This window comes from Penaeus vannamei, chromosome 33, assembly GCF_042767895.1.
Source record: "Penaeus vannamei isolate JL-2024 chromosome 33, ASM4276789v1, whole genome shotgun sequence".
Taxonomy (NCBI): Eukaryota; Metazoa; Arthropoda; class Malacostraca; order Decapoda; family Penaeidae; genus Penaeus; species Penaeus vannamei.
The window spans coordinates 25,805,530-25,830,529 of NC_091581.1; the positions used below are offsets into that span (position 1 = coordinate 25,805,530).

General features: G+C 38.6%; 3 protein-coding genes across 3 annotated transcripts in view; 1 reads left to right on the forward strand and 2 right to left on the reverse strand.

Annotated features, from left to right (window-relative positions):
* Positions 1 to 11,800, reverse strand: part of LOC138867996 (calaxin-like) — a 35,922-nt gene extending 24,122 nt beyond the window's left edge. The window contains exon 1 of the mRNA XM_070145442.1: positions 11,660 to 11,800. Coding sequence (XP_070001543.1) covers positions 11,660 to 11,711 — 52 coding nt within the window. The 5' untranslated portion in view covers positions 11,712 to 11,800. The remainder of the gene's footprint in view (positions 1 to 11,659) is intronic.
* LOC113821282 (upstream stimulatory factor 2) overlaps positions 1 to 16,599 on the forward strand; it is a 17,989-nt gene extending 1,390 nt beyond the window's left edge. Inside the window, exons 2-5 of the mRNA XM_027373776.2 lie at positions 2,499 to 2,647; positions 3,201 to 3,407; positions 6,513 to 6,745; positions 12,623 to 16,599. Of these exons, the coding sequence (XP_027229577.1) occupies positions 2,499 to 2,647; positions 3,201 to 3,407; positions 6,513 to 6,745; positions 12,623 to 12,853 (820 nt within the window). The 3' untranslated portion in view covers positions 12,854 to 16,599. The remainder of the gene's footprint in view (positions 1 to 2,498; positions 2,648 to 3,200; positions 3,408 to 6,512; positions 6,746 to 12,622) is intronic.
* A 3,084-nt stretch (positions 16,600 to 19,683) lies between these two features.
* LOC113821433 (murinoglobulin-1-like) overlaps positions 19,684 to 25,000 on the reverse strand; it is a 51,262-nt gene continuing 45,945 nt past the window's right edge. The window contains exons 19-21 of the mRNA XM_070145276.1: positions 22,104 to 22,322; positions 20,364 to 20,768; positions 19,684 to 20,102 (exon numbers count right to left, since the gene is read on the reverse strand). Of these exons, the coding sequence (XP_070001377.1) occupies positions 20,070 to 20,102; positions 20,364 to 20,768; positions 22,104 to 22,322 (657 nt within the window). The 3' untranslated portion in view covers positions 19,684 to 20,069. The remainder of the gene's footprint in view (positions 20,103 to 20,363; positions 20,769 to 22,103; positions 22,323 to 25,000) is intronic.

Below are 25,000 nucleotides of genomic sequence, written 5' to 3' on the forward strand. Positions count from 1 at the left end.
CCCTGTTCTGTTTACATTTGGCTGTGATATATGCGCCCTTGACCCTAATTCCGAGGGGCTGTAGCTTGCGGCAGGCAAGAGAACAACAACCTAGGCACTCAACTAAGAGCAGGCTGGATGTATTTGGCGTCTGTCCTTGCCACCCAGCATTTGTTCTCTGTTCTTTGTGGATTTCAACCGTCAGCAATATGTTCATTTTCTGAAACAGGATATCTTATTGGCTCTTGAAGCAACAGAAGAAAGACTTTAAGGAGACCAAATAACAGAGTAAAAGTTACCGATGAAAAATACTCTGCTGGCTTTGGCACACTCAGGCAAAAGGAAAATAAATCACAATCATATATTTTCCACTAAGTTAGAGCTTATATGCTACTGTAGTGATTGGCCAGTAAACAAGGAAGCAGTGTAAGCTCCATCTTGTTAAATGTGACTAGTGGTAGCTGCTTGTTGGCCTTTGCTGAAGTGTTGAGGGCATGGAGGACACAGTAATTCTTTACAGTATGGACGCACTTGCTGGAGACTGTCCCCAACTCGATGTCTAAAAATTTATTTAACAATCTAAGTTCCTGTGACATGGTGTGCACTTTGCGCACTGTCTGAGGGGAGAGTTAATGTGGGTCTCTTTTTATCCTCTACAAGAATATTAATTTGTCCTACCTTAGTGCATCCATACCACAAAGATTAATGGAAAGGAGAATCTTCAGAAATGAAGGTTAATCTTTATGTTATGGATGCACTAAAGCCAGGCAAATTGTAGAGGATAATCTTGTAGAGGATTAAAAGTTGCAGTTGTTAGGACAAGAAATAATCTGCAGACACGAACAGTAATGCCACAGATAAAGGAAAAAGATCATGGAAAGCTATACCTAGTGCCTGTCTACTTAATACTCTCGAGTTTCAGCTCCATCTTTCTGTGCACAATAAATAAATTTTGTGACGTGAAGTTGGGCTCTTAGTCTCTGGTAAGTGCGTCCATACTGTGAAGAATTACTGAAAGTAAGGTTTAATTTAAGTTAGGCATTTTACATCCCCAGAAAAACATGAGTAACGTATGTTTTTTTAAATCACTACAGATTGCAATTTCTCGATCTCACTGGGTGGCCCAGATATAAAAACTATCAGGTGTTCATTTTGATCAAGGCCAATTTTTCTATTTTCAGTGATTGTAGTGCTTGAATTTATACTTCACTAAATGCAGGTCACAATATAAATGGTATAGATGATGATCCTAATAATGGTAATGATAATGACATTAATAATTTTTAATAATACCAATTTTTGAAAATTAATTTTGCTGAAGTAAATGAGAATTTTGTATGTCAAAAGAGCTATTGAAATGTTTTACGCAATATTGTGAGGAATTTGTATGAAATTTGTTTATGATATTAACTTTTTATTTTAGTCTACCTTCATCATTAAGGGATTTTCTTAATCTGAAAATAATTGAATTGGTTTATGTTTAAGGTGACAATAATTTTTGTGTTAAAGGAAATAGTAGTACTGCAGAATGTTGGTAATAGTACTTTTTATTCTACATTATTAAAAGCAAGATTGTGTATGATGTACCAACTCTAGTTAATTGAAAAGGGGATTTGTATAGATTTTAGTGGACAAAATGGAGGAAGAAAAAATATGGGCCTCATTTCAAGACTTGCTTTAACACCTTGGATCCTTAATGTTTTATCGTCCACTCATGGCCCAAAATACAGCTTTGTCTACTTAGGCAGCCGCTCTAACAGGTGTGTGGCTTGCAGGCCAGGTGCACATGAGCATTTCTATGTAGTGCCAAGACTGCCTGCCTCCCCTTTTCAATGTTAATTTCTTTTTATGTATAAGTGTTTTTAGCTTTTTTGCTATTTTAACAATATGTGTATTTTCCTTGTGTTTTGTTTTATTCCAGATGGTAATAGACTCTTTTCCTTGCACAGACTCTACATCATCTCTCTAGATAGTCCGTAACTCAGTGCAATGATGATAAAAGTAACTAATATTTTGTTGTGTGTCATTTAATTTTTTTTCACGATAATCAAATTTCTTTAACACAACCTGCGCTGTCAGTCACAGAAGTCAAGGATAGGATCTTGAGGATGAAAATGTGTCCTCCCGGGAACTGGTGCTCTTCCACTCATGGGTCACTAATGGTACACTCCACACTTGTTTATCCAAATATATCAAATCACCCTCCAAGAACTTTGTGCCATTGCAGGGAGTCATTCCTATTATCCCTGCTTTCAGGCAGAATTCTCATGACAGCAAATTCCTATCACTCGGCCCTCAGCCAAATTTTTCCATGGTGTCATGTTCATGTCACCTGTCCCGCAAGCCAATTTTTTCATGACGGGATGGTTACATCATACAAATCTTGGGGTTAATGTAGAAACATAAATGAATTGAAAAATCATACTGGATTATTACAACGGTAAATGTTATGCTTAATTGTTGATAGATTCAAAATTTTTATAAATATTATCCTAACCTAACAAAACCTTTACCAACAGTGGGGACAAGGACTGTGAATGTGAGGACGACAAGGTTGCTCTCACACAGCGCCTGGCCATTGTGGAGGAAGACGGAGCAGTCCGGGATAGCTCATCACCGATCCTCGCCCAGTCTGGCTTCACCCTACGCTCTGATTCAGAGCACAGTGGTAAGGAGCAAAGGTCGAATAATAGGGGGAAAGAGGGACTTGGGAAAGGAAGATTTGGGCATGTGGTTGCTTTAGCATTAGAGGAGGAAGACAGGGATTCAGGAGATGTTAGGTGTTAGAGTTCTTGTGTTGAGCTCGTCTGGTGCAAGAAGGCAAGAAGAAAGTTGTGGTTAATTTTTATTACTATTTCTTTTTTCCTGCTAAGGTTTAGAAGTTTTAAGAGAAAGGTATTGCTATAGGGAGATTAGGGTTTTACAGGTAGAGAAATTATTACAGTTTGGCTTGTTCACGTATTCATAATTGTTATCTTATCTAGTGTTTTTTGAATTTTGAAGGATTTAGGAGCTAAGTTATGATTGCAAGATGTTATTATAAGACATGCAATTGAAAGGAATTGCGCCAAAGAACCACGGCACAAGGAGCATTCTCTTTGTGCCACATTTTCCACATCTTGAGAAGTCTAAAAATTTTGATTAAGATAAATACATCACATGTTGATGAGAGCCTGATGATAACTTAAAGTTTTTTTCTCTTTTCCACTTTGTCCCTTCAGGAGCTGTGGCATATCGGGTGGTACAGTTCGGCACAGATGGTGGCGTCGACGCGATACCCCAAGGTGCAGTCCAGAATACAGTACCTAACTTGTTAACAGCCACGCAAATGAACGGCTCACCCAGTGACAACTCCGAGACCCGCTTAGCCCTGATCACCTCGGGAGATGTCCCAACTGACGGCAATAGTGCGGTTGTGGTTTCTGGAGGTACGATTGAGATTAGGGTTTGGGCTTAAGGTATGGGGTGGTGGGACTGGGGTTGGCTTTGATGTTTTTTTAGGGGGGGATGGGGCTTGCAGGAGTCTTCGGATTGTACTGTCTTCGTTTCCGTAATTGCTTGCAGGTTCCTCTTGTTTTTCTACTTTCTTCCCCTGCTATTCCTTCTCCTAAATTTGGTCTCCCTCCTTATTGTTATCTACTTTGTCCTCCTCCTCTTCATCTCGCTATCCTCCTCATCCCCATCTTCTTCTTTATGCTCATCATCTTCATCATTAACCTCCTCTTCATCTTCATGATCCTCATCTTTATCTTCCAAGACTATATGATACTGATGTAAATAGCTAATTTATTTTGAAAGGTACACAATCATGATCTTAGCTCAGTAGCTGGTTGTTGCTTTATTCGAGGTCATCAGTTAGCTGGTTTTAGAGAGTTTTTAGGTGATATATCATACTCATCTTTCCCATGTCCCTTCAAAATTATTTGTAAAGTTTCCGTAGATGTTATTATTCCTTCAAAAGGATGATATATATTTTTTTCCCTTCTGTTCATCTATTCCACAGGGGCTAAGGGCAGACTATTGTAAAATGGAAGATGAATTGCTTTGTGCAAGAGTGGGTTTCTCTATAATTTCCAAGGAGATGTATTTTTCAGCATGAAATTGTGCACAGAATTATCTTTTTATGGTTTTATTTACAGTTAATGGTTAATACTGTTTAATAGGCGAAGAGAGAATCTTGTACTAATGATGATGAAAAAGTATTCATGTCTGTCAGAAATAATGATAGAGAATCTTTTATTATAACTATATTAGCTATTTGATATCAATCATATAATTAATTGTGAAGGTTAAGAGAAAGGCTAACTCCATTCTTGAGTCAACATTTTACTAGAAGTGACTTTTTCCTTAGATTGATTTTCTGTTGTAAGTGTTTGATGTGAGATTGTGCGAATTAATAAGAAAATTGTGAACTTTGTAGTACACATTATTGTTAATATTTTTTTGATTTCGTATCTCCCTGGTTTAAATTCATATATGAGGGATATCCCGATTATTAGCCATTAATGGGGATCAGAAAAATATAACAACTAATAATTTGATGAATAGCAAAAGCACAACATCTCGCTCTATATATTCTGAAGATAATACTAAAACTGTAATACTACGTTTTCATCTCCGAAAAGTTCAGACAAGAGTAATGAAAATGTTGGATTTTCTGAAAATATGTAATTATTGCACACACCACAAGAGTGAGAAGGGAAAGGGGCTACCCATTATCAGTATACCACTTCCGTTTTCTTTTAATTATTATTTTTTCAACTTACGTAGTGTAAATACGTTTTGACACATACTTTTGGGTAGGTTTGCATCGGCTATTATTCATTAATGAGTAGGAGACTTAAGTTACCATAAACCTGTTGGATCTGGGTGTCATATGGACTCCATGGGGACCCAGCGCCATTAGTCATGAAGGGTAGGAATAGAATCCTAAGTATGGAAGTAATGTCTTCCTTGAAGCAGGTGCTCTTTCAGGCATGGCTCATGAATTGTACATTCCACCTTTTTTTACTTATAGAAATAATGCAAGAGCCTCTTCCTAAATGCCCACTAATTTTAATCTTCCTCCAAGATGTTTGTGTACCCTTGGCAAGTCATCCCAGGGCATCATCCAATTTTTATCATCATAGCATATTCTTGTTACGCAGCCCTCATCCAATTTTTTTATGACCTGAAAGTCATGTCACCCAGATCCAGTAGGTTAACATTCAAGGCCGTCTGAGAGTAAGCCCATGCAATGGTGTCAACCACTTACAGTGGCTGGAAAGTACACATGTACTGTTGGTGTAGGTCTTGATAGCACTGTGCAATGACTCATATCCTTATTTTACTTTTATTTAATTTGAATTGAAGTTTCTATTTTTTATTTTTTATTTTTTTATGGATATATATGCATAAACTTCAAGAGCTCGAATAATGAGAGAGTTAAGTGCAATTAACAATGGATTCACAAAATGTCGGTGACAGAAGAGTTACATGATAAATAACCGGGTGAGGAATTTTAGGGATCCTCTGGTTTTATTTTTAAAGAATTAGCCATTTGTGTTGGGTAATTACACCCATTTCATTGGTTTTGTTTACACATAGATAGCTTTATAAGCACTTAGTCACCAGAGAAACAATTACAAGGCCCACCTGAATTTTCATGCTATTTCTTATTCTGTCGTTGCCATCGTCATCTTCATTGACATCGTCATCGTCATGAGTATTATTATTATTATTTAAATGTTATTAGTCTAACTAGAGGGATAGTAGTCAAAATATTGAGTTTTCTTTCTGAAGCTTTAAGGAATGGGGTAGATAGCTGAGAATAGGGAGGCCTATTAATTGGTTCCTAAGTGACTAAACATACTCATACCTTGGTTTTATGGACCTCCCATTAATGGATATAGAAAGCAGTGGATAAAGTCTGATACAATCTAAGTTCTGCATACTGCGTCGGAATTGTGGCAACCCAGGACACAGGTTGCTTCTTTGCGAGCTGACTGCCTCTTAGTTCGGCCATTACTTTGTTTTCAGTACTTATTGTCCCCCCACCCATTTTATTTTTTTATTTTTTTTTATTTAGTAATAATCATTTCCATGTCCTCTGGAAGAAGGATAGAAAAGTGGAAAAGGGTTAATTTAATAGTAGCACAAAAGTTTGAATTGATCAGAAAGTTAGAAAGTGTGAAGCAAGTGTGTGAATAATAAGTGATAATAAAAAAAAAGGTTGATATTTGGGTATATTACTCTGTCAACTCAATGAAGTGCTTGGGTTAAAGTACTGTTGTATATTATTGCTCTTCCTTTCGTAATGTTATTGTTGATGCTAGAAAGGATGTTCCCTCATTTGTCCATTAAAACAAGGTGTGATTTCACTTTGAGACCATTCTACTTGTAAATAAGATTATTGAATTTAGTTGCGGTACACAGGCTGTACATCAAAATGTTATGTTCCATCAAAAATAAATCCATATTCACTAACATTAACTGTCTTTCTTCTTGCTCTCTCTCACTCCCCTTTTGCCCATTACCAACCCTACCCTTTTCAGGACAATTTTATGTCATCAGCGATGTGCTCACCAACACAGCACCTCGCAGCCTCACGCCGAGAACAAGTGAGAGTATGATGAGCCAACGTCTGACGGGGACTACCAGGGAGGAGAAGCGGAGAGTCACACATAATGAGGTGGAGCGCAGAAGACGGGACAAGATCAACAACTGGATCTGCCGCCTAGCCAAGATCATCCCAGACTGCCCCGATGCACACCCAAAGAGTGCGCAGGTAAGGGGAACGGTGTGGTGATTGGGTGTTGTTTTTAACCTGTTGGATCCAGGTGCCTTGTGGCTTGCTAGTGGACTTAAATTCAGGCAATAGGCTTTCCTGTTTGGAGACTCACCCAGTTGTGTGGTTTGTAGGCCCAGCCTACATAAACACTCGTGCAGTATCAAGACTCCTTGCCTCCCTATTGTGATGTATCTTTTTCTGCGTCATTGTCTTTTGGTATGTTGCCATTTCCTAGGGCTATATATATATATATATATATATATATATATATATATATATATATATATATATATATATATATATATATATATATATATATATATATATATATATATAAAGGGTTTGTTATGCTGTATCATGATGGTAATGTACTTTTTTCTTGAGCAAACTCCATATTATCTCTGTTGATAGTCTACAACTTTGTGCAGTATCAATAGCAATACATAACATCATATTATTTTTGTAATTTTAATTTTATAATTCAATTTTCTGTGACAACTTGCATCATTGGTCATGGTGGGTAGGGAGTGGATCCTGACATGGAAATATTGTCCAGTGCTCTTTTAACCATGGGTAAAAGATGATAAATTTTACCCTCATTTACTGGTGGAAGTAATGTAAGAACCCCTTTCTAAATGCCCAATGAATTTAATCATCCTCTAAGATCTTATTGCAATTATGATGAGCAATTCTCATTATCCTGACCCTCAGCCAATTTTTTTTATGTTACCACTTCTCCCTCGTTTGTAATGGCACATCCTCGTCACTCAGCCCACAGCCAGTTTCCTCATGATGGCACATCCCAGTCATCTGGTCCTCAGCCAATTTTTTTTCCATGATATCACCCGTCACATGGTTAACATCTAGATTATTGTAATTTATATTGAATTTAAAATTATCTTTTTATTTAGTTTTACAAGTTTTTGCTTTGTTGTGGGGACTGACCTGTATAGGGGAGGGGAGGAGAATGAAAATTGAGTTAAGACTGGTTTTGAATTTCTGTTCAGCTGAGCAATAATCATAGTAATGTAAGGCAGTGCTAAAGAAAAGTAACAGCCACTATGTTATTTTGTTCAGAAAAAATGTCATAAAAATGCTGTGGTCTTATACATTTTGTTCATTTTTTTACATTGCATATGCTTTTTAGGATACGAAGTTTGAGGATGTTCAAAGATGAAAAGAATTATATATTATATTTTTATTCTTTTAACCCATTGGACTCAAGTGACATTGTGGTCACATCACAGAAAAACTTGAGCCGAAGGGCGGGTGACATGAACTTGCCGTCAACCAGGCAAATTGGCTGCAGCCAAGGTGGCGCGAACTGCCATCATGAGCGAAGGCTAGGGTGACGGAAAAGACTTGCCATGAGTGTACAAACCTCTTGGAGTGTGATTTGACTCATTTGCAATTTCCATGCTATGCACCATATTCCTGGAGGTAATTACTACATAGAAAGATGATATGGAGTCTGTGCACGAAAAATAAGTGATTACCATCTGGATAAAGCAAATCAGTAGACAAATATGGACAATGGAAAATAGCGATAAAGCTAAAAAAAAGTTTACAAAAAATAATGTTTCAAAGGGGAGGCACAGAGTCTTGTCACTGCTCATGGGTGTTTGTCCGGACCTGGCCCGTCACGATTGTGTCTCCACAGTGCAAACATCTGAATGATAGTATCTTTAGCTGAGTCCTGATTTTAAAAAATGACAAAAAAACAGTGGTATGGCAAAAGATGAAGCTTTGAATATCCACTTGCCATAGAGTAGGAGGTCGGCAACCGTGGGTGGTTAGTAGTGTATTAGGGCAGCAGATGGGGTCATCCACATTTTCTTAGACAAGGCAGCAACATGAACAGTGGGAAGGCAGTAAGAGATCTTGAGAGGGGATGTGTTCAGGGCAAGGCAGAAGGCTGTTGAGATTTTATGGCAAATCATGTATATAATTAGTATTTTACAATGTACTCTATGAAATTGACTCCTTGGATCTGGAGGCTGTGACCATAGTGTCATGAAAGAATCTGCCCGAGTGGCAGGTGATATTGAATATGCTGTCATAAAAAAAAAAAATTGGTTATTGCCAGAGTGACAGGAACTTGCCATTATGGTGGCTGGAATGATTACTATGAGTGCACAAAGTTCGCTGGGTATTTAGCTATTGGATTTTTCCTATTGGTAAATGAGTTTGGATTGTGCCATCTGTGAGCCATAATTGGAAGAGCACCAACTCGAGTGGGGATATTTCCATGCTCAGGATCTTATTTCTGCTGGTCGTTAGGGGTGGGATAGGTTGTATTACAGAAAATTGAATATTATGAAAAAATAATTAATGACAATAAACTACTTTATATTGTTATTATTTTTGCACTGAGTTATGGACTACCCAGAGAGGTGATACAAGAGTCTGTGCAAATAAAACAGTCTATTACCATCTAGATACTGCATATCAAATAACAAATATATACATTAGAAAAAAAAATGCACATTAGTGTCGTGCGTGTAGTTATGTAAGGGCAGAAAAGCAATGGATCCAAGGGCTTAATAAGAGCACTGCAATAATTTTTTCTATCAAAACATAACTTTAAATTTTTTTGTTTAAGTTTGATGAGTAAACTCCACCAAAACAAGTAATGGAGGCTTATTAAGTTCAAGGAAATTTTTTAAGGCTAGGACCCTCACAAGACCTTGCTCGTTGTTGTTGTGGGAGGGCTTAGGAGACAGAGACTGAGGTGGCTCAGTGTAGGGGATCACCCCAACCTTGGACCTCATCCCTTGCCTCAACTAATTTTGCTTGGTCTTTTCTTCTCAACTTTCCTCTTCCTTATCTTCTTCATCCCCTTCTTCTATCTCATTCCTAAGGTGTGAGAGCTGCACTGAAAGGATGAAGTGCTGGCTTTGTGTCAGCCATGGGCATGGTATTCCCTTGGTTAAGTGCCTAGCCCTTACCCCTTATGGGGACCCTGAGGGGTAGACTTTCTTTTAATAGGGGCATTAAGGCTTGCCCCTTCATCAACTAGCCTATCTAAATTTGATGGTTTCCTGACCCCTGTCCCTCCTTTGACCATGGCTCCGACAACTGATATTGACTGATTTACGATGGGTGTCACACATATGAGACACCTGGAAAAATAAACATTACAGGGTGTCTTGCCGGTGCAATGCTTGATTGGAGCTTGTGTTCTGATTTTATCGCCCAAGGGGCAGGTTCCCAGACTGGGCCTTCGTACCAATTTTGAAGCTGCCTAGAAACCATTATTTTTGGCTTGAAAATGAACTGGCGCTACTGGGTTATTACCCCCTCCTCAGTGCTTACTGACAACTCTATCCATTCCAAAGCATCCACCCAGATTATTACTCAGCCTCCAGAAAGCACCCCTTTGTCTTTCCCAACATTCTCCTCTCCATCTCCTACTGCATGGCCCTCTTCAATATCTTACGAAACCCATTCCTGCCGACTCTCGTCCCTTGCCGTCTGGTGGCATGTACATACATGCCATGGCTGTTGTGGACAAAGTAGCGGATGGCATCATATCATGACCATTCCCTCGCTTTTAGGCAATAGCTCCTAAAGTAAAGGTAACCTTCAAATATTTAATATTGTTAAAAATTTTAGGAAAATATAAGCTTTTAGGTGGCGAATGTCACTTGTAAATTACAGAATGAGCCGGCAACTACTGAACAAGCCAGGCGCAAACAGGTGAAATTGCTGATCTGCGCCAACAGTCCCACTATCATGTCCACTTGCCAAACATATTTACCAGGGGTTAATGGGTAAATACTTGTACTGTAACTGTTTCTATCCCCCCAATGGTTGTTCTATCTACAACAAGGACTGGTCAAACTGAAAATGACCTACTTACCTGCCTTTCTGATTATGATGTGGTGGCAGTACAGTGTTACTCTATTCCTCCCATAGGCCAGCATAAGTCCCATGTCAATATTGCCAAGATTAGCTTCAGTATACATGACCTCCCCCATGAAGTTTATATTGGCGGATTGTCCTACCATGTCCGACCATATCAACCTCTTCCTCATCATGACTTTGATTTTGATGGTTTTCCAATCCCTGCCCCTCCTTTGACCACGGCTCCAACCACTGATACTATACCCCCTCTTCGACGGTTACAAACAACTCTTGCCATTCCAAAACACCCACCCAGATTATTACTCAACCCCTAGAAAGCACCTCTTCCACATCAACAACATTCTCCTCTTCATCTATTGCTGCACAGTCCTCTTCAATGTCAACCCATCAGTCAAATTCATTTTCCAGTCTAAATGTAGATACTCCAATCTCTACCACTTCTGTGATACCTACCCTCCTCCTCACTTTATTTGTCACTCCAAGTAACCTAAATGATCTACTCCAACCTCTCTTACTACATCCTCTCCTACACCTTCCTCTTTTGCTCGTCAGATATCTGCCTCCTCTTCTCTCTCTTTGGAATCTTCTACTTTTCCAACAGCCATCTCATTTTTCCTTGAACATTGTTCCTATACCTACCCTAGTGACAGAGACACTGTAGTGCGTTCAATTGCCCTACCCCCTTAACCCTACCCTTTCTACTAATCTTGGCTCTAGTTCACTTACTCTCCTCTTTTCCCTTTGTGCTACCATACTATTCTATAATGCTCTCTAATCTTTGACATCTAACACATTTCATCCTAATCTTTAACTCCTCTTTACCCTTTCCAACACAATACTTTACCATAGTGCAATAACCTTAGATGTCTAGCACATTTATTTGTTTCAAATATTAAACATAAAACATTTTAAGGCTAGGGGTTGTAACTCTTCTACATTTGTGATTGACTTGTAAGCCATACTAGATATATGGGTAAGGATTTGTAGCCTTGTAAGAATTATATATGGAAAAAAAGGCACAAAAAGCAAAATAGGAGATCATACATTTATCTTTCCACTTCCACTGTTTAGGAAGCTCAAAGGGCATTTGGCACATAAGGGTAACTTCTACTTTCCCCGAGTTGACAAGAGTTGCCAAAATACAAATCACTCAACTTTAGCAGAATTTCCACGACATTGTCTGACTCCCACTGTATGCACCATTTGGATGCTGGCGACTGTATATGTAGTACTCTTAGGAGAAAGTCTTACCTGTCTTATAATACCATAAAAGATATGAACATAAGTTGTATTCTAAGTCTTCAGAGACAAAGCTTTATACGTGTTACAAATAAGTCAGATAAGATTGTAACTGATAGAGAAATTTCTAAAGTCTCTGAATTAAATGAGTATTTTACATATGAAATTTGTACAATGCAATGAAAAATCTTTTAACACTGCATGAAAATTGATTTGGGGAGGGGTAGGAAGACTCAGTAGGATCAAATAAGAAACCAAAATTTTAGGGGTATGGTCAAGGAAAATTTTGGCCATTTGTTTTGGTGGGACTTGGTACAACTTGAAATTTTTTGGAAAGTATTTCGGATTCATGTGAATGCATATTTCTGGCTATTTTCAAGGTGGATATATATTTTTACATTGTAAAATTGAAAGCCTTGCAGTTTAATCTCCCTAGTGCCTCTCATTTGTGAAATCTTAAATACAGAGGAAAAATAATGGTTTTGCTCTGTAGGGTAGAAAGTTTTTTCCATTATTTACCAGCGGGGGAAAGTTTGGGTCAGACTATTGCAAATGTTCTTACAATGAATTTTTTTTGCTTATTTGAAAAAAGTGACTGTTCAAGATGTATGTAATTCATAGTTAGAGTAAGACAGATGAGGAAGAAAATTCACTGCAGATCTTACATTTTGTGTCAGATTAAACATTCAGAATTATATGGATGTAAAAAATAAATATGAAAAGATGAAGTGACCTAATGATATATTGACCTTGGTTCCTTCTCCACAGAGCAAAGGTGGCATCCTGGCCAAGGCATGCGACTACATATCTGAGCTGAGACTGCAGAATGAACAGCTGATGGAGCGGCTTAAGGAGGTGCAGCGACGAGACATGGACTTTGAGTTGCTCAAGCAGGAGGTGGAGGTGCTGAAGAATGAGAACGCAGCACTGAAGAACGAGAATGCACTGGTGCGGTCTCAGCTGCAGCAGCAAGGCCTCCTGGCTGAACTACCCCCATAACTCAGGCAAACTGCAAGGCATGGCCAGTGGACTCGCACCTGCAAGCACTCTGGTGGCTCCTTTGTGGATAGATAATTTATATACATATAAAAAAAAAGTAATAAAAAAATGAGATATTTGTAAATTGTGATACGAAAATTATATTTACGTGAAAAGCCTGAGATGTTCATTGAGTTGGGCCTTAGTGTGGACAAATCTTTATGTTGTAAAGGAGCTGTTGATGGTAACCTATTGCAATCAACCGTTGGCGTTGTTGCAAGGAGTGAGGCATGCACCACTGCAGGGAGGAACGGCCTGCTTTGTATTAGATGATCTGACAGCCCTAATATAGAGGATTAAAAAAGAAAGTGAAATGGCTATTGTAGATAATCTGTTATTAATTTTGAGGGGAATTTTATTTTTATTTTTTTATCATAATTATTTTTTAGTTCTTTATTTATTTACTTTGTATTTTGTAATTGCTCTTTTTCTTTCTTTTTTTAAATCTTTTATATATATGTGAATGTTCTACTTGTAGTATGATTGTTTTTTTAGTATAAAAGGCAGATTGTTTTTCTCGTTTGGCCATTCTTTGCAGATTTTTTTCAATTTTTTCAAAAAAAGGATTTAGCTACTTCATAAAGACATTTTTGCTTTTAGAACAGATGCTTAACTATGAAAATTCAGGAAGACAAAATCAGTGAGGTTAATTGTCTCTTTTTACAGACAAAACTTGCTGTGTATATAGATGGTGTAAAAGTAAAGAAAAGAAATATATTATTGTGGATTTTTGTCAGTTTCAGATGAAATTTTCTTTAAAGAGGTACAAATTGAATGTTTTCTTTCATTATTTCTTCTGCTACAATCCTTCACAAAATTTTAGTATTAATTTTGTAATTTTTATATAATTATTATTATCATTATTATTATTGTTATTATTATTATTATTATTATTATTATTATTGTTGTTGATATCATCATCAGTCATAATTCATCATCATGATCATCATGTATGATATATTGTTTATGAATTATTATTATGATGATCTGTCATTTGTTTCATTCATATTCATTGATCATCAATATTCAGTCATTAACACTGTCATTATTATCATTATCTTAAGACATTTTTGTTTTGTTTATATTTTGGTTATTATACAGTATATATTAATTTTTTTTACTTTTTTTTTTGTCTACATTTTCCACTTCTGTTTTCTCGTCTCTAGGTACAACTCTCATTATTAATATGAATATCAATCATACTGTTTTTTCATACACTGTTTTCTGCCCTTATTTTTCTTGGAAAAGTATTAGGTATTATAATTCCATCTTTCTTTCTCTACTTCACCCTCTTTCTGCCTTGTTGAATAACATTGTAATTCTGAATGGTGTGTTTTCGCTCTTTATGGGACGGATTTTGGGTTGATGATAATGGTGGGAGCTGGTCTTTTCTTGAATTTTTATCATGAAAAGAGATTTTTTTCTTTCTCTCTGTTTTTATTGTTGAAATATTTTTAGGGGTGGTCTTCAAAAGATAGACTAACTAAAAACAAGAAGAGAAATGACATTTCAGAAGACATTTCCAGCCATATTCATAGTTTTTCTGTACCCGTCTCGCACATTTCTCAGTTACCACCTCAGAATCGTACAATGCACATCTACCTTTCACCGTTTCTTATTTGTTGACAGTGTTGATTTATTCCAAAATAGATTTGGGAAGAAGCTTGTACTGCCTCAGAACTCTCCCTGGAATTCCTGGTGGGGAAATTTTCTCAGGTTTCAGCAGTTACAAATAATTGATCTGTAAATCAGACTAATAATCCCTTAGGAAATATGGTAGTTAAAATCTTTGTTTGGCTTTATTTTCATTGTGGTTATTCTATTTGAACTACATTATCATCATCGTTGTTGTAATTTTTACATATATCTAGCCTTTACAATTAAGAACTCACATCACCATAATGAATTTTAAATGTGGTAGTCTGCATTTTTAAACTTTCTTCATTAAGAGTAAAAACATCCAGGCAAGATCCTTGCTGATTTTTCAATAATTAACTGGTGTATTTGTTCTTGTTAGTAACACTAAACTTCTTTGTGGATTAAAGCTCTCGAGAGTGACGTAAAACACTTCTTAAAATTTGTTCATTGCAACATGTAGAAAAAGTATGAAAGAAAATGACTTGTCTTTTGCACTGTAAAGATATTTATTCTTATTCATACCTTTTCTACAATAAAACATAACATTGTCATTCCAGTATATGGGCTCGAGTGTAAACTTTACTTACGGCACATTGACTATGAATATGGCTTTTAGGGAGGACAGGGGGGTAGGGGATTGATTCTGCTTGTGGAAATTGATCTGGTTTCAAAGTGGAACTATGTTGTGAGGCATATTTTTTATGTCAAGTAGAACTATTAAATTAAATTGTAGATTCATGTAAGTGTGACTTCACAAGACTATTTTTGAGGGCTGGGGGAGGAGGGGGGGTCCTGTTCCAAGAAGTACAAAGCGAAAGGGAGAATTTTCTTTTCCACAGTTAATGATGCAGATCAGAAAGTGAGTGGTACTTCTTTTGAAAATGGTTATGTAATTATTATGAGAGAAAAATTTGGATTTATAGTTTCTCAGATTTTTAGATTTTTTGGTTTTGTAAGCAGAGTTTTTCAGAGAATTCAAACAAACCATAACATGCCTGTATGGTTATATATATTTATATGCGTACATGCACTGACACACAATCATATATATCTATCTCCTTTTCTGGCCTTCTCTTCTTGATCAGTATTTTAAGATTTCACATTTACATAGTTTTCTCAGAATAATACAGGAGTAATAAAGGGTGCCATACTGTACTCTGCTCTGTACATTGTATATAATGTTGTAATTACTTCATTGCATAGTAGTCTAGATTCATCATGTAAAATCACGTGTTAAAACAACCGTTGTGAGTACACTTGATAACACCCAGGAAATTTAAATAATTAGTTTTTATAAGATTGTATATAATATTTTTAGGCATGTCTTCTAGGAGAACATCCTTAACGAGGAAATAACAAATATATATCTATGTAGGAAAGGTGGTGATAACGGTAGAGATGAAGAGAGAACTTTAAAATACAAAAGGCTTTGAATACCAGACTCAAAAGACAAAAAATACTAACAGCAGGAACCATAGACACATGCAAGCTTTGTGTATGATGTTCTGTTTTATTATTAAACTTTTTTTCTTTCTTTCTTTTCTTTTTATTTTGTTATTGGGAATGGCATTGGTTATTAAAGTAGGATATGAAAGGGCAGGAAATTTCAGCTTGACTTCCTTCAAAAGGTAAAATGTTCAGGACTAGTTGATATTATTTGATTTCTTTTTGGCCTACAAAACTTGGGGTTTACCTTTATTTATCTTTTATTGGAAAATGTGTAAAAAAAAGCAACTATTGTCAGGGAAATAGATCCTTTATTGTCCATTGTACTAGACTTTCATTGATATGGCATATCAAGGCCGTAAATAGATAAATTACAAAAGTGCATTGTACTAAAGGTTAGCCAAGGTTTATAGATATACAGTATATATCTATAATTAGCAAATTAAATTACAAGCTTTTCAGCATACAAGTTGAAGAAATGAAAGAAACTTTATCAAAATACTTATAGATAATGAGAATTATGATATAAGCTTTTGGAGGAAGCAGAGACTGAATAGATAGATCTGCAGGAACCTTGTAGGTTATACCCTGTTAACGGCAAATATGATGTACTATTACTAAAACTGAATTTGATTTTCCTTTCTTGAGATAAATAAGGCAATATTTCAGTTGTGATGAATTGAAGGGGAAAAACTTGCCATAGTAGATCATAAAGGAGTTCATTCTCTTTTGCCTTCGATAATAGACAGTTTGTGTGTTTCTCCTTTGAAGAAAGTGACATTCATTTATAATGCCAACCTTATGAATGAAATGAGGGTTGTGACACCATAGATAAAACCTTAAAACTTCTAAGACTTTCCTCTGAAATAGAAAACAAAATGGAAATGGGATGCTGAGCAGACATTTGTGAAACTAATAAGATGTACCTCTAAAGGGAGTGCCAGACCTTATTAATTTTTTTTTTCTTTTTATAATATAATTCAACATGCAACTCCTATCTGACTCCTGTAAAAAAAATTGTATGAAACACCATGTATAAACCAGAAGATAAAAATGGTCACCATACATCAGGAAAAATTGTAAAATCCTAGAAATACCACACCTTTCATTATCAATATAAGTACAAAGATAAAAAACTAAGAAACAAATTAACAACAAACCCCCAGGAAAAGTAAAGATACGAACATTAAAACTAGAATTTTACCCATTTTGTATCATATGTAACTCGTGCAAATTAACTGTACGGAAAGTCTATTGTATGAGATAGCAAGGTCTATATACTTATATGGACCTTGTGAAATACTAGAGGAGAAAAAGATACCAGAGACAGCGATAATGGAAGTAACAGAGTAGAACAAAAATATTCATGAACATAAGATATTAGCAGTAAAGTTAACAAAAAACAACAACATAAGAAATTCATATAAAAGTTACAGAAATTCCTGTTCTTCCCAGTGCTTTCCCCTCCTCCCAATCTCGTGATCTTCATGTGGGGAGAAGGGAGGAGGGCTTAAAAAAGAGACAGTCAGGGACCCAATGCTGAGGATCACTCCTACTCTGGACGTCAGCTCCCGACTCAACGAATTTTGAAGGGTCTGTTATTCCCCTTTCTCTTTCTTTCTCTTCTCCAATCCCATCTGCTATCCATTTCATGTATGAGAGCCGTGTTGAAAGGATAAAGGTGCTAACTTTGTGCTAGTTATGAATGGCCTAGGGGATTACTTTTTAACTGTCTGGCTCTTACCCTTCAAGGGGACCCTGAGTGTGGACCATTTCTCTCCACAACATACTCCGCGTTGATTATGGCCAGGAATGAAGACTACAAAGACTTTGCACCCTTTTTAATGGCATTGAGGTTTGTCCCTTTATCGACTAGCCCCACTTATTTAAATTCTACCGACTATCTCCTCTTCAATACCCACTATGGCCTCAGCCCAGGCCAAACCATCCACGCAAGTCTCATTCAACCTTATGAAAATATTCACTCTCTCCCAATATCCTCTTCATCTCCCCCACCCTCGGAAGTTTTCTTCATGTTCTGCCCCCTCCTCCCGTCTCACTACCCTACAGCCATACTGTTCAACCTTCAATGCTACTCCATCTTTCACACATCCTTCTACTATACCCACCTTTACAAAACATCTGAATATTCTGTTTATCCAGCTAATTGGGATTGATTTTTCGTGATCCCTCACTACAGCCTCTTACTCTGACAACACTCCTCTTCCAACAATGCCACCAAAAATAAGTAAGGAAAGTTTCCTTTCGCAGACTTGTCACAATCACATTCGAATCCCAAGCTAAAGTATTATCAATCTAGGGCTTCTTCTGTAAGTGGCTTCAATGTCAAACCCATTCCTGCCTTAACGGCCTCAGTTCAAAAGGGCCAACAGTCAGATTTTACCCATTATCCATTATGTAGCATTATGCCCGTATGCCACATGCTGACACCGTGGAAACTGGAGCGCTTGCAGGCAATCCAACCTCCATGCTAAGCATACAATTCAAACAAAACACACGAGACAACTAAAAATAGCTGATACAGGCCCGGGCGAAGCTAGATTTCGCAAATCTAACTGAACGGAACCGAACGCAGTGTTAACATCTCTCTCTTCGCATTGTATGTGTGTCTTGTGATACCCAATTGTTCAGTGCTTGGATGCAAAAAATCGTAAAAGCTTACACAGATTTCCGAAGGTTGCTGAGGAGAGACTAATATGGGCTAAATTTTGTATAAAGCAAATAGTTGACGCAGAAAAAGCAAGAGTTCGTCCCGAGCATTTTAAAGATTCTGATTATGAAATAAAAAACGACACGAATTCGGCACAAGGCATTAAAAAGTGGAAGCCTTCCGGCGCAACACCAGTACAAAAAGGAAAACAAAACATTAATTTTCCATTATTATTTAAGAAAACGGTTTGTACAGCAATAATAATGAGGATTGCAGTGCTATGTAACAGTTGCAGAATAGTTATCCCGCTTTGTTATAACATCAGTTATTTCAATACCGTTGAGTTGTGAGAATCAATAGATATCACACACCAGGGGCGGCTGACATAGAGATTCCAGAATGGCTAGCAACCCAAATGGGCCCGGTTCAAGGTGTGGCATATAAGATTACTTCAACTACACCCACTAATAAAGGAATAACCTTAAATTACCTTATTTATGGAAAGATATGCCCAAGGGAAACTATGCTTGCACTTTGCATGCTTTGTACTTTATTGAATCAAACGTTCTTTACCTTGCATATCAGATCGCCATTTTGCCACCCGGGCCAGATCGCGTCTGTCACCCACAAAAGATGTATATATATATATATATATATATATATATATATATATATATATATATATATATATATATACACGTGTGTGTGTGTGTGTGTGTGTGTGTGTGTGTGTGTGTGTGTGTGTGTGTATCTATATACACACATATATGTAAATTCATATATACATATGTATATGTATCCATATACATACATTCAGACCCTGGCCACGGCCTCCGCCCCGAAAAAAAAATCAACAACAACAACAAGGCAATCAATCCCCATTCTACTGAAGCGTAAACAAGGGGGAGGGGGGGGCGGCCACAGGGCTATTATATTAACAACTTTCATACCGTAAAACCATAACCACTTTGTGAGTAATTAATGCATTGTCTACTCTAATAGAAGATTTAATGACTTGATTAGGAAAGAAAATTCATTTATTATAAATGTATTTTGTGCTTTATTGGCAGGAGAAAGATATTTCCGTTGTAATTTTTCAATTGTCACACATTATACAAGAATAGATATTTTTCTGTTTAATTGATTTTCATTATGTAAAAGTTCAGCGTCAGTCAACACAAACTACAGTGTAATTTTGGATCTATACAAATTCCAATAATTTCATATACAGACTGAAGCGTATTCTTATTTTCTAAATGGAAATAAATGTATTTTTTTTTACGATGAATGAAATTCTTATTTTCTAAATGGAAATAAATGTTTTTTTTTTTACGATAATAGAAATTTACGGTGATATAATTTTCAGGTTTATATAACACACTCATGCGTTTATGTTTTGTGATATTCTGCTATTTCTTCTCATCAGCATCCCTCTGTCGGCGGGAATTCGAATTCCTGAAAAAAGTAATATAAAAATCATGTTGAAATAAGTATGATTGTTATTACTATTATGGGTACTGTAATTATTATCATACCTTAACCATGATTACTGAAAATATAATTATTCTACTAATCATCATCCCCATAAAGGAAAAAAAGTATATCACGAAAGTTAATTATCAACGATTAATTAAATCAAGGCTCTCATAAAAAAGTATCTCACGAAAGAATCCAAATCAAGGCTCTCATTAAAAGAAAACTTTCTAAATAACATACCTTGTTCACAGCGACATCGGGCTCATAATAATCATACACGTTCACTATTCCGGGCTTGGCGTCCTTGACTTCGACTTCGCGAACCACATCGAAATCCACGCAAAACTCCTTCCCGGTGACGAACTCGCTCGCGTAGAAGGTCAGCCTGTTCCCTTTGAACTCGTAGCGTTTGAGGACTTCGCCGTTTTCCCTCACGACCCTCTCCAGTTCGTCTCTCGGCGGGGCGAAGCCAGAGACGAAGCGGATTTCGATGCCGACCATGTTCGAAGCGCCGTCGGGAAGGAGGTACGCCGAACAGATTTCCATGTGTTTCAATGCGCATTTCTTGGCGTTGTTCGTGGCGTTGATGCGGAGGCTGAATGCGTTGCTGGGGATGGCTTCGGGGACGTTGTAGCGGAGAACGGTCTGGGAGATGGGAAAAAGGGAGGAGAAATGGGGGAAATGAGAAAGAGGGGAAATGGGAGAAAGGGGAGAGAGGAGAAATGGGAGAAAGGGGAGAGAGGAGAAATGTCGGAAAAGGGAGAAAGGAGAAATGGGAGAAAAGGGAGAGAGGAGAAATGTCGGAAATGGGAGAGAGGAGAAATGGGAGAGAGGGGAGAGAGAAAGTACGGGTAGAAGGGGGGAAAAGGAGAAAGGGGGAGAGAGGAGAAATGGGGGAAATGAGAAAGAGGGGAAATGGGAGAAAGGGGAGAGAGGAGAAATGGGAGAAAGGGGGAGAGAGGAGATATGGGAGAAAGGGGAGAGAGGAGAAATGGAGGAAAAGGGAGAAAGGGGAGAGAGGGGAAAAAGGGAGAGAGGAGAAATGTCGGAAATGGGAGAGAGGAGAAATGGGAGAGAGGGGAGAGAGAAAGTACGGGTAGAAGGGGGGAAAAGGAGAAAATGAAGAACGGGAAGAAATAAGGCAAAGAAGGGGGATAGAAAGGGGGAAGAAAGATAGAGATAACAAGGAGGGAGGGGAGAAAGATATAAAGGGGAAAAGGGAGAGAAAGGAAAAGAGAAGAGAAAATGAGAAGGGAAAAAGGGGAAAATGGGAAGAAGGGTTGACAGAGGGGACGGAAGAAAATAAGAGGAGTGGGGAAGAGGGGAGACGGGAGAAAAGGAGAGGAGAGGGAAAGAAGTATGTGAAAAGAAAAGGGAAAAGTGAAAATAACAAAGAAGGAGAGAGAAAGGGGAGAGAATGAGAGAAAATGGGGGAACGAGGTAAGGAAGAGGAAAAGGCGAGGAGAGATTTTTTTTATACATATATAATTTTGGAAAGATGTATTAAATCATCTATTACTATTTTATCTAAATGGAAGGGAATTGCAGGACTTTTTATATATCTTAAAGAGTTGAATAACGAATCCACTAAAGAATATTCTAACCTGCCCTGAAAATACACATACAAAACAAACAAACAACCAGGTAAATAAGTCATTAATAAGGTAAGAAAAAGAAACAAATAAACCAAAAAGGAAGAAGAAAACAACAACACTCGTTGGAAAAACCCGCCAATCAAAGAAAAAAAAGAAAAGAAAAGAACACAATAACAATAAAAAAAATAATAAATAAATAAACTGATAAATAAAGTTATTCCACGTGGATAACCACACATCCCCGGCCTTTCACGGTGAAGCTAACACTAGCTGGAAAAAAACACCATAAAAAAAAGAAGAGAGAGAGAGACAGAGACAGAGAGAAGATGAAAACAACAATAAAAAAATAAATAAAATGATAAAAAGCTACATAAAGTTCTCCCACCTGGATAACCACGCAACCCCGTCCTTCCACGGTGTAACTAACACTCGTTGGGAAAACCCGCAGTGTCTCCCTCTGTTGTAGGAGTTTATTGGCTTCAGTGACTTTGAAGGCGTGAGCGAAGTCCTCGGCGGTGGCGGTGACGGTGACAACGGCGTCAAGAGATCCTTCGTAGAATACCTGTTCGTAGAGAGCCAGCGCCTGCAGAGCCACCACCGTATCCTGGCGGAGGTAGGGAGAATGATCAGTTAATTGGCATACGGCGTGGTGGGTGGGTAGGTAGGTTTTCCCATTGCTGTATGTTGTGGATAGAATTTGGGGCGATTAGGTGTGGATTCATGTGTTTATTGTGGATAGAATTAGGGGGATTAGTTTTAGATGTGGATGCCTGTGTATACTGTTGATAGACTAGGGGATGAATCGATTAATTGGTCAACAAAACCATTGATGGATAGATTTGTCATTGCTCAGTAAAATACAAAAATGACTCCACCAGACTGACCTCTCCTGAACTCACCATACTGACCTCTCCTGAACCTGACCTACTATCAGTGTGGTGGGTTCAGGAGAGGTCAGTATGGTGGGTTCAGGGGAGGTCAAGATGGTGGGTTCAGGAGAGGTCAATACGGTGGGTTCAGGAGAGGTTAGTATGGGTCAGGAGAGGTCAATACGGTGGGCTCAGGAGAGATCAGTATGGTGGGTTCAGGAGAGGTCAGTATGCTGGGTTCAGGAGAGGTCAGTATGGTGAGTTCAGGAGAGGTCAGTATGGTGGGTTCAGGAGAGGTCAGTATGGTGGGTTCAGGAGAGGTCAATACGGTGGGTTCAGGAGAGGTCAGTATGGTGGGTTCAGGAGAGGTCAGTATGGGTTCAGGAGAGGTCAATACGGTGGGTTCAGGAGAGGTCAAAATGGTGGGTTCAGGAGAGGTCAGTATGGTGGGTTCAGGAGAGGTCAGTATGGTGGGTTCAGAAGAGGTCAATATGGGTTCAAGAGAGGTCAATATGGGTTCAAGAGAGGTCAATACGGTGGGTTCAAGAGAGGTCAAATCTGGTGGAATCAATTCATTTTTGTATTTTACTGAAATTGAATTGAGTTGAAGGCGCTAACTGTTTTATTGGCTGCTTATAGATAGATTGTTCGCTTTTTTGAGAATAGAAGTAAGTTATATGGACGATAGTTGTTGGGAACCGTTACTTTTTGCTTGATATATTATCTAGAGTAATGGTATTTTGTGAAAGTGGTAATGATTATCATGATAGTATTTCAGAAGTTATAACAATGTCGTTTAAGTACAATGATTAGTCATGGAATTAAACATGGTATCACACATGTTATATATACCTACTAGCATTATTGATGAATGTAATAATAGTAATAATGATATCTAAAAATAAGATATTAAACACCATCATCAACACCACCACCACCACCATCGTTATCATGAACAACAATAACATCACCATCATCATTATCATCACCACCACCGCCACCACCACCACATTCCTCACTATTATCATTATCATTATCACCCCCAGTACCATCATCATTAGCATCATCACCAGCACCACCACCACCACCACCACCACCACCACCACCACCACCACCACCACCACCACCACCACCACCACCATCTCCACAATTCTCACTATCACCACCACCATCTCCACCACCGTCACCACCACCACCATCACCATCACCATCACCATCACCATCACCATCACCATCACCATCACCATCATCATCATCATCATCATCATCATCACCACCACCACCACCACCACCACCACAACCACCACCATCATCACCACCACCACCACCACCACCACCACCACCATCTCCACAGCACCACCATCTCGTCCATCCTCACTATCACCACTCATCACCATCTTCACCAACATCACCACCACCACCACCACCACCACCACCACCACCACCATCATCACCATCCTCACCACCACCACCACCAACCACCACCACCATCCTCACCACCACCACCATCCACCACCACCACCACCACCACCATCCTCACCACCACCATCATCCACCACCACCACCAACCACCACCACCACCATCAACCACCACCACCACAATCCCCATCACCACCACCACCACAATCCTCACCACCACCACTACACCACCACCACTATCCTCACCACCACCACCACCATCCTCACCACCACTACCTCTACTACCACCATCCTCACCACCACCACCACCACATTCCTCATCATCATTATATCCACCCCCTCCACCACACCCTCAATATCATCATCATCATCACCACCACAATCCTCACTATTATCATCATAATCATTGTCATCCCCACCACCATCCTCATCGCCACCCCATCACCACCAACCACACCCACCATCCTCACCATCACCATCCTCATCACCACCACCACCGCCCATCCTCCCTACCACCACCACCATCCTCACCATCACCATCACCATCCTCACTACCACCACCACCACCACTATCCTCACCACCACCACCACCATCCTCACCACCACCACCACTACCACCACCAACAACACCACCACCACCACCACCACCACCACTACCACCACCACCACTACTACCACCACCATCCTCATCCCCACCACCACTACTACCACCATCACCATCCTCACCACCACTACCTCTACTACCACCATCCTCACCACCACCACATTCCTCATCATCATTATATCCACCCCCTCCACCACACCCTCAATATCATCATCATCATCACCACCACAATCCTCACTATTATCATCATAATCATTGTCATCCCCACTACCATCATCATCACCACCACCATCCTCACCAACCACTAACCACCATCCTCACCACCACCATCCTCACCAACCACCAACCACCATCCTCACCACCACCATCCTCACCACCACCATCCTCACC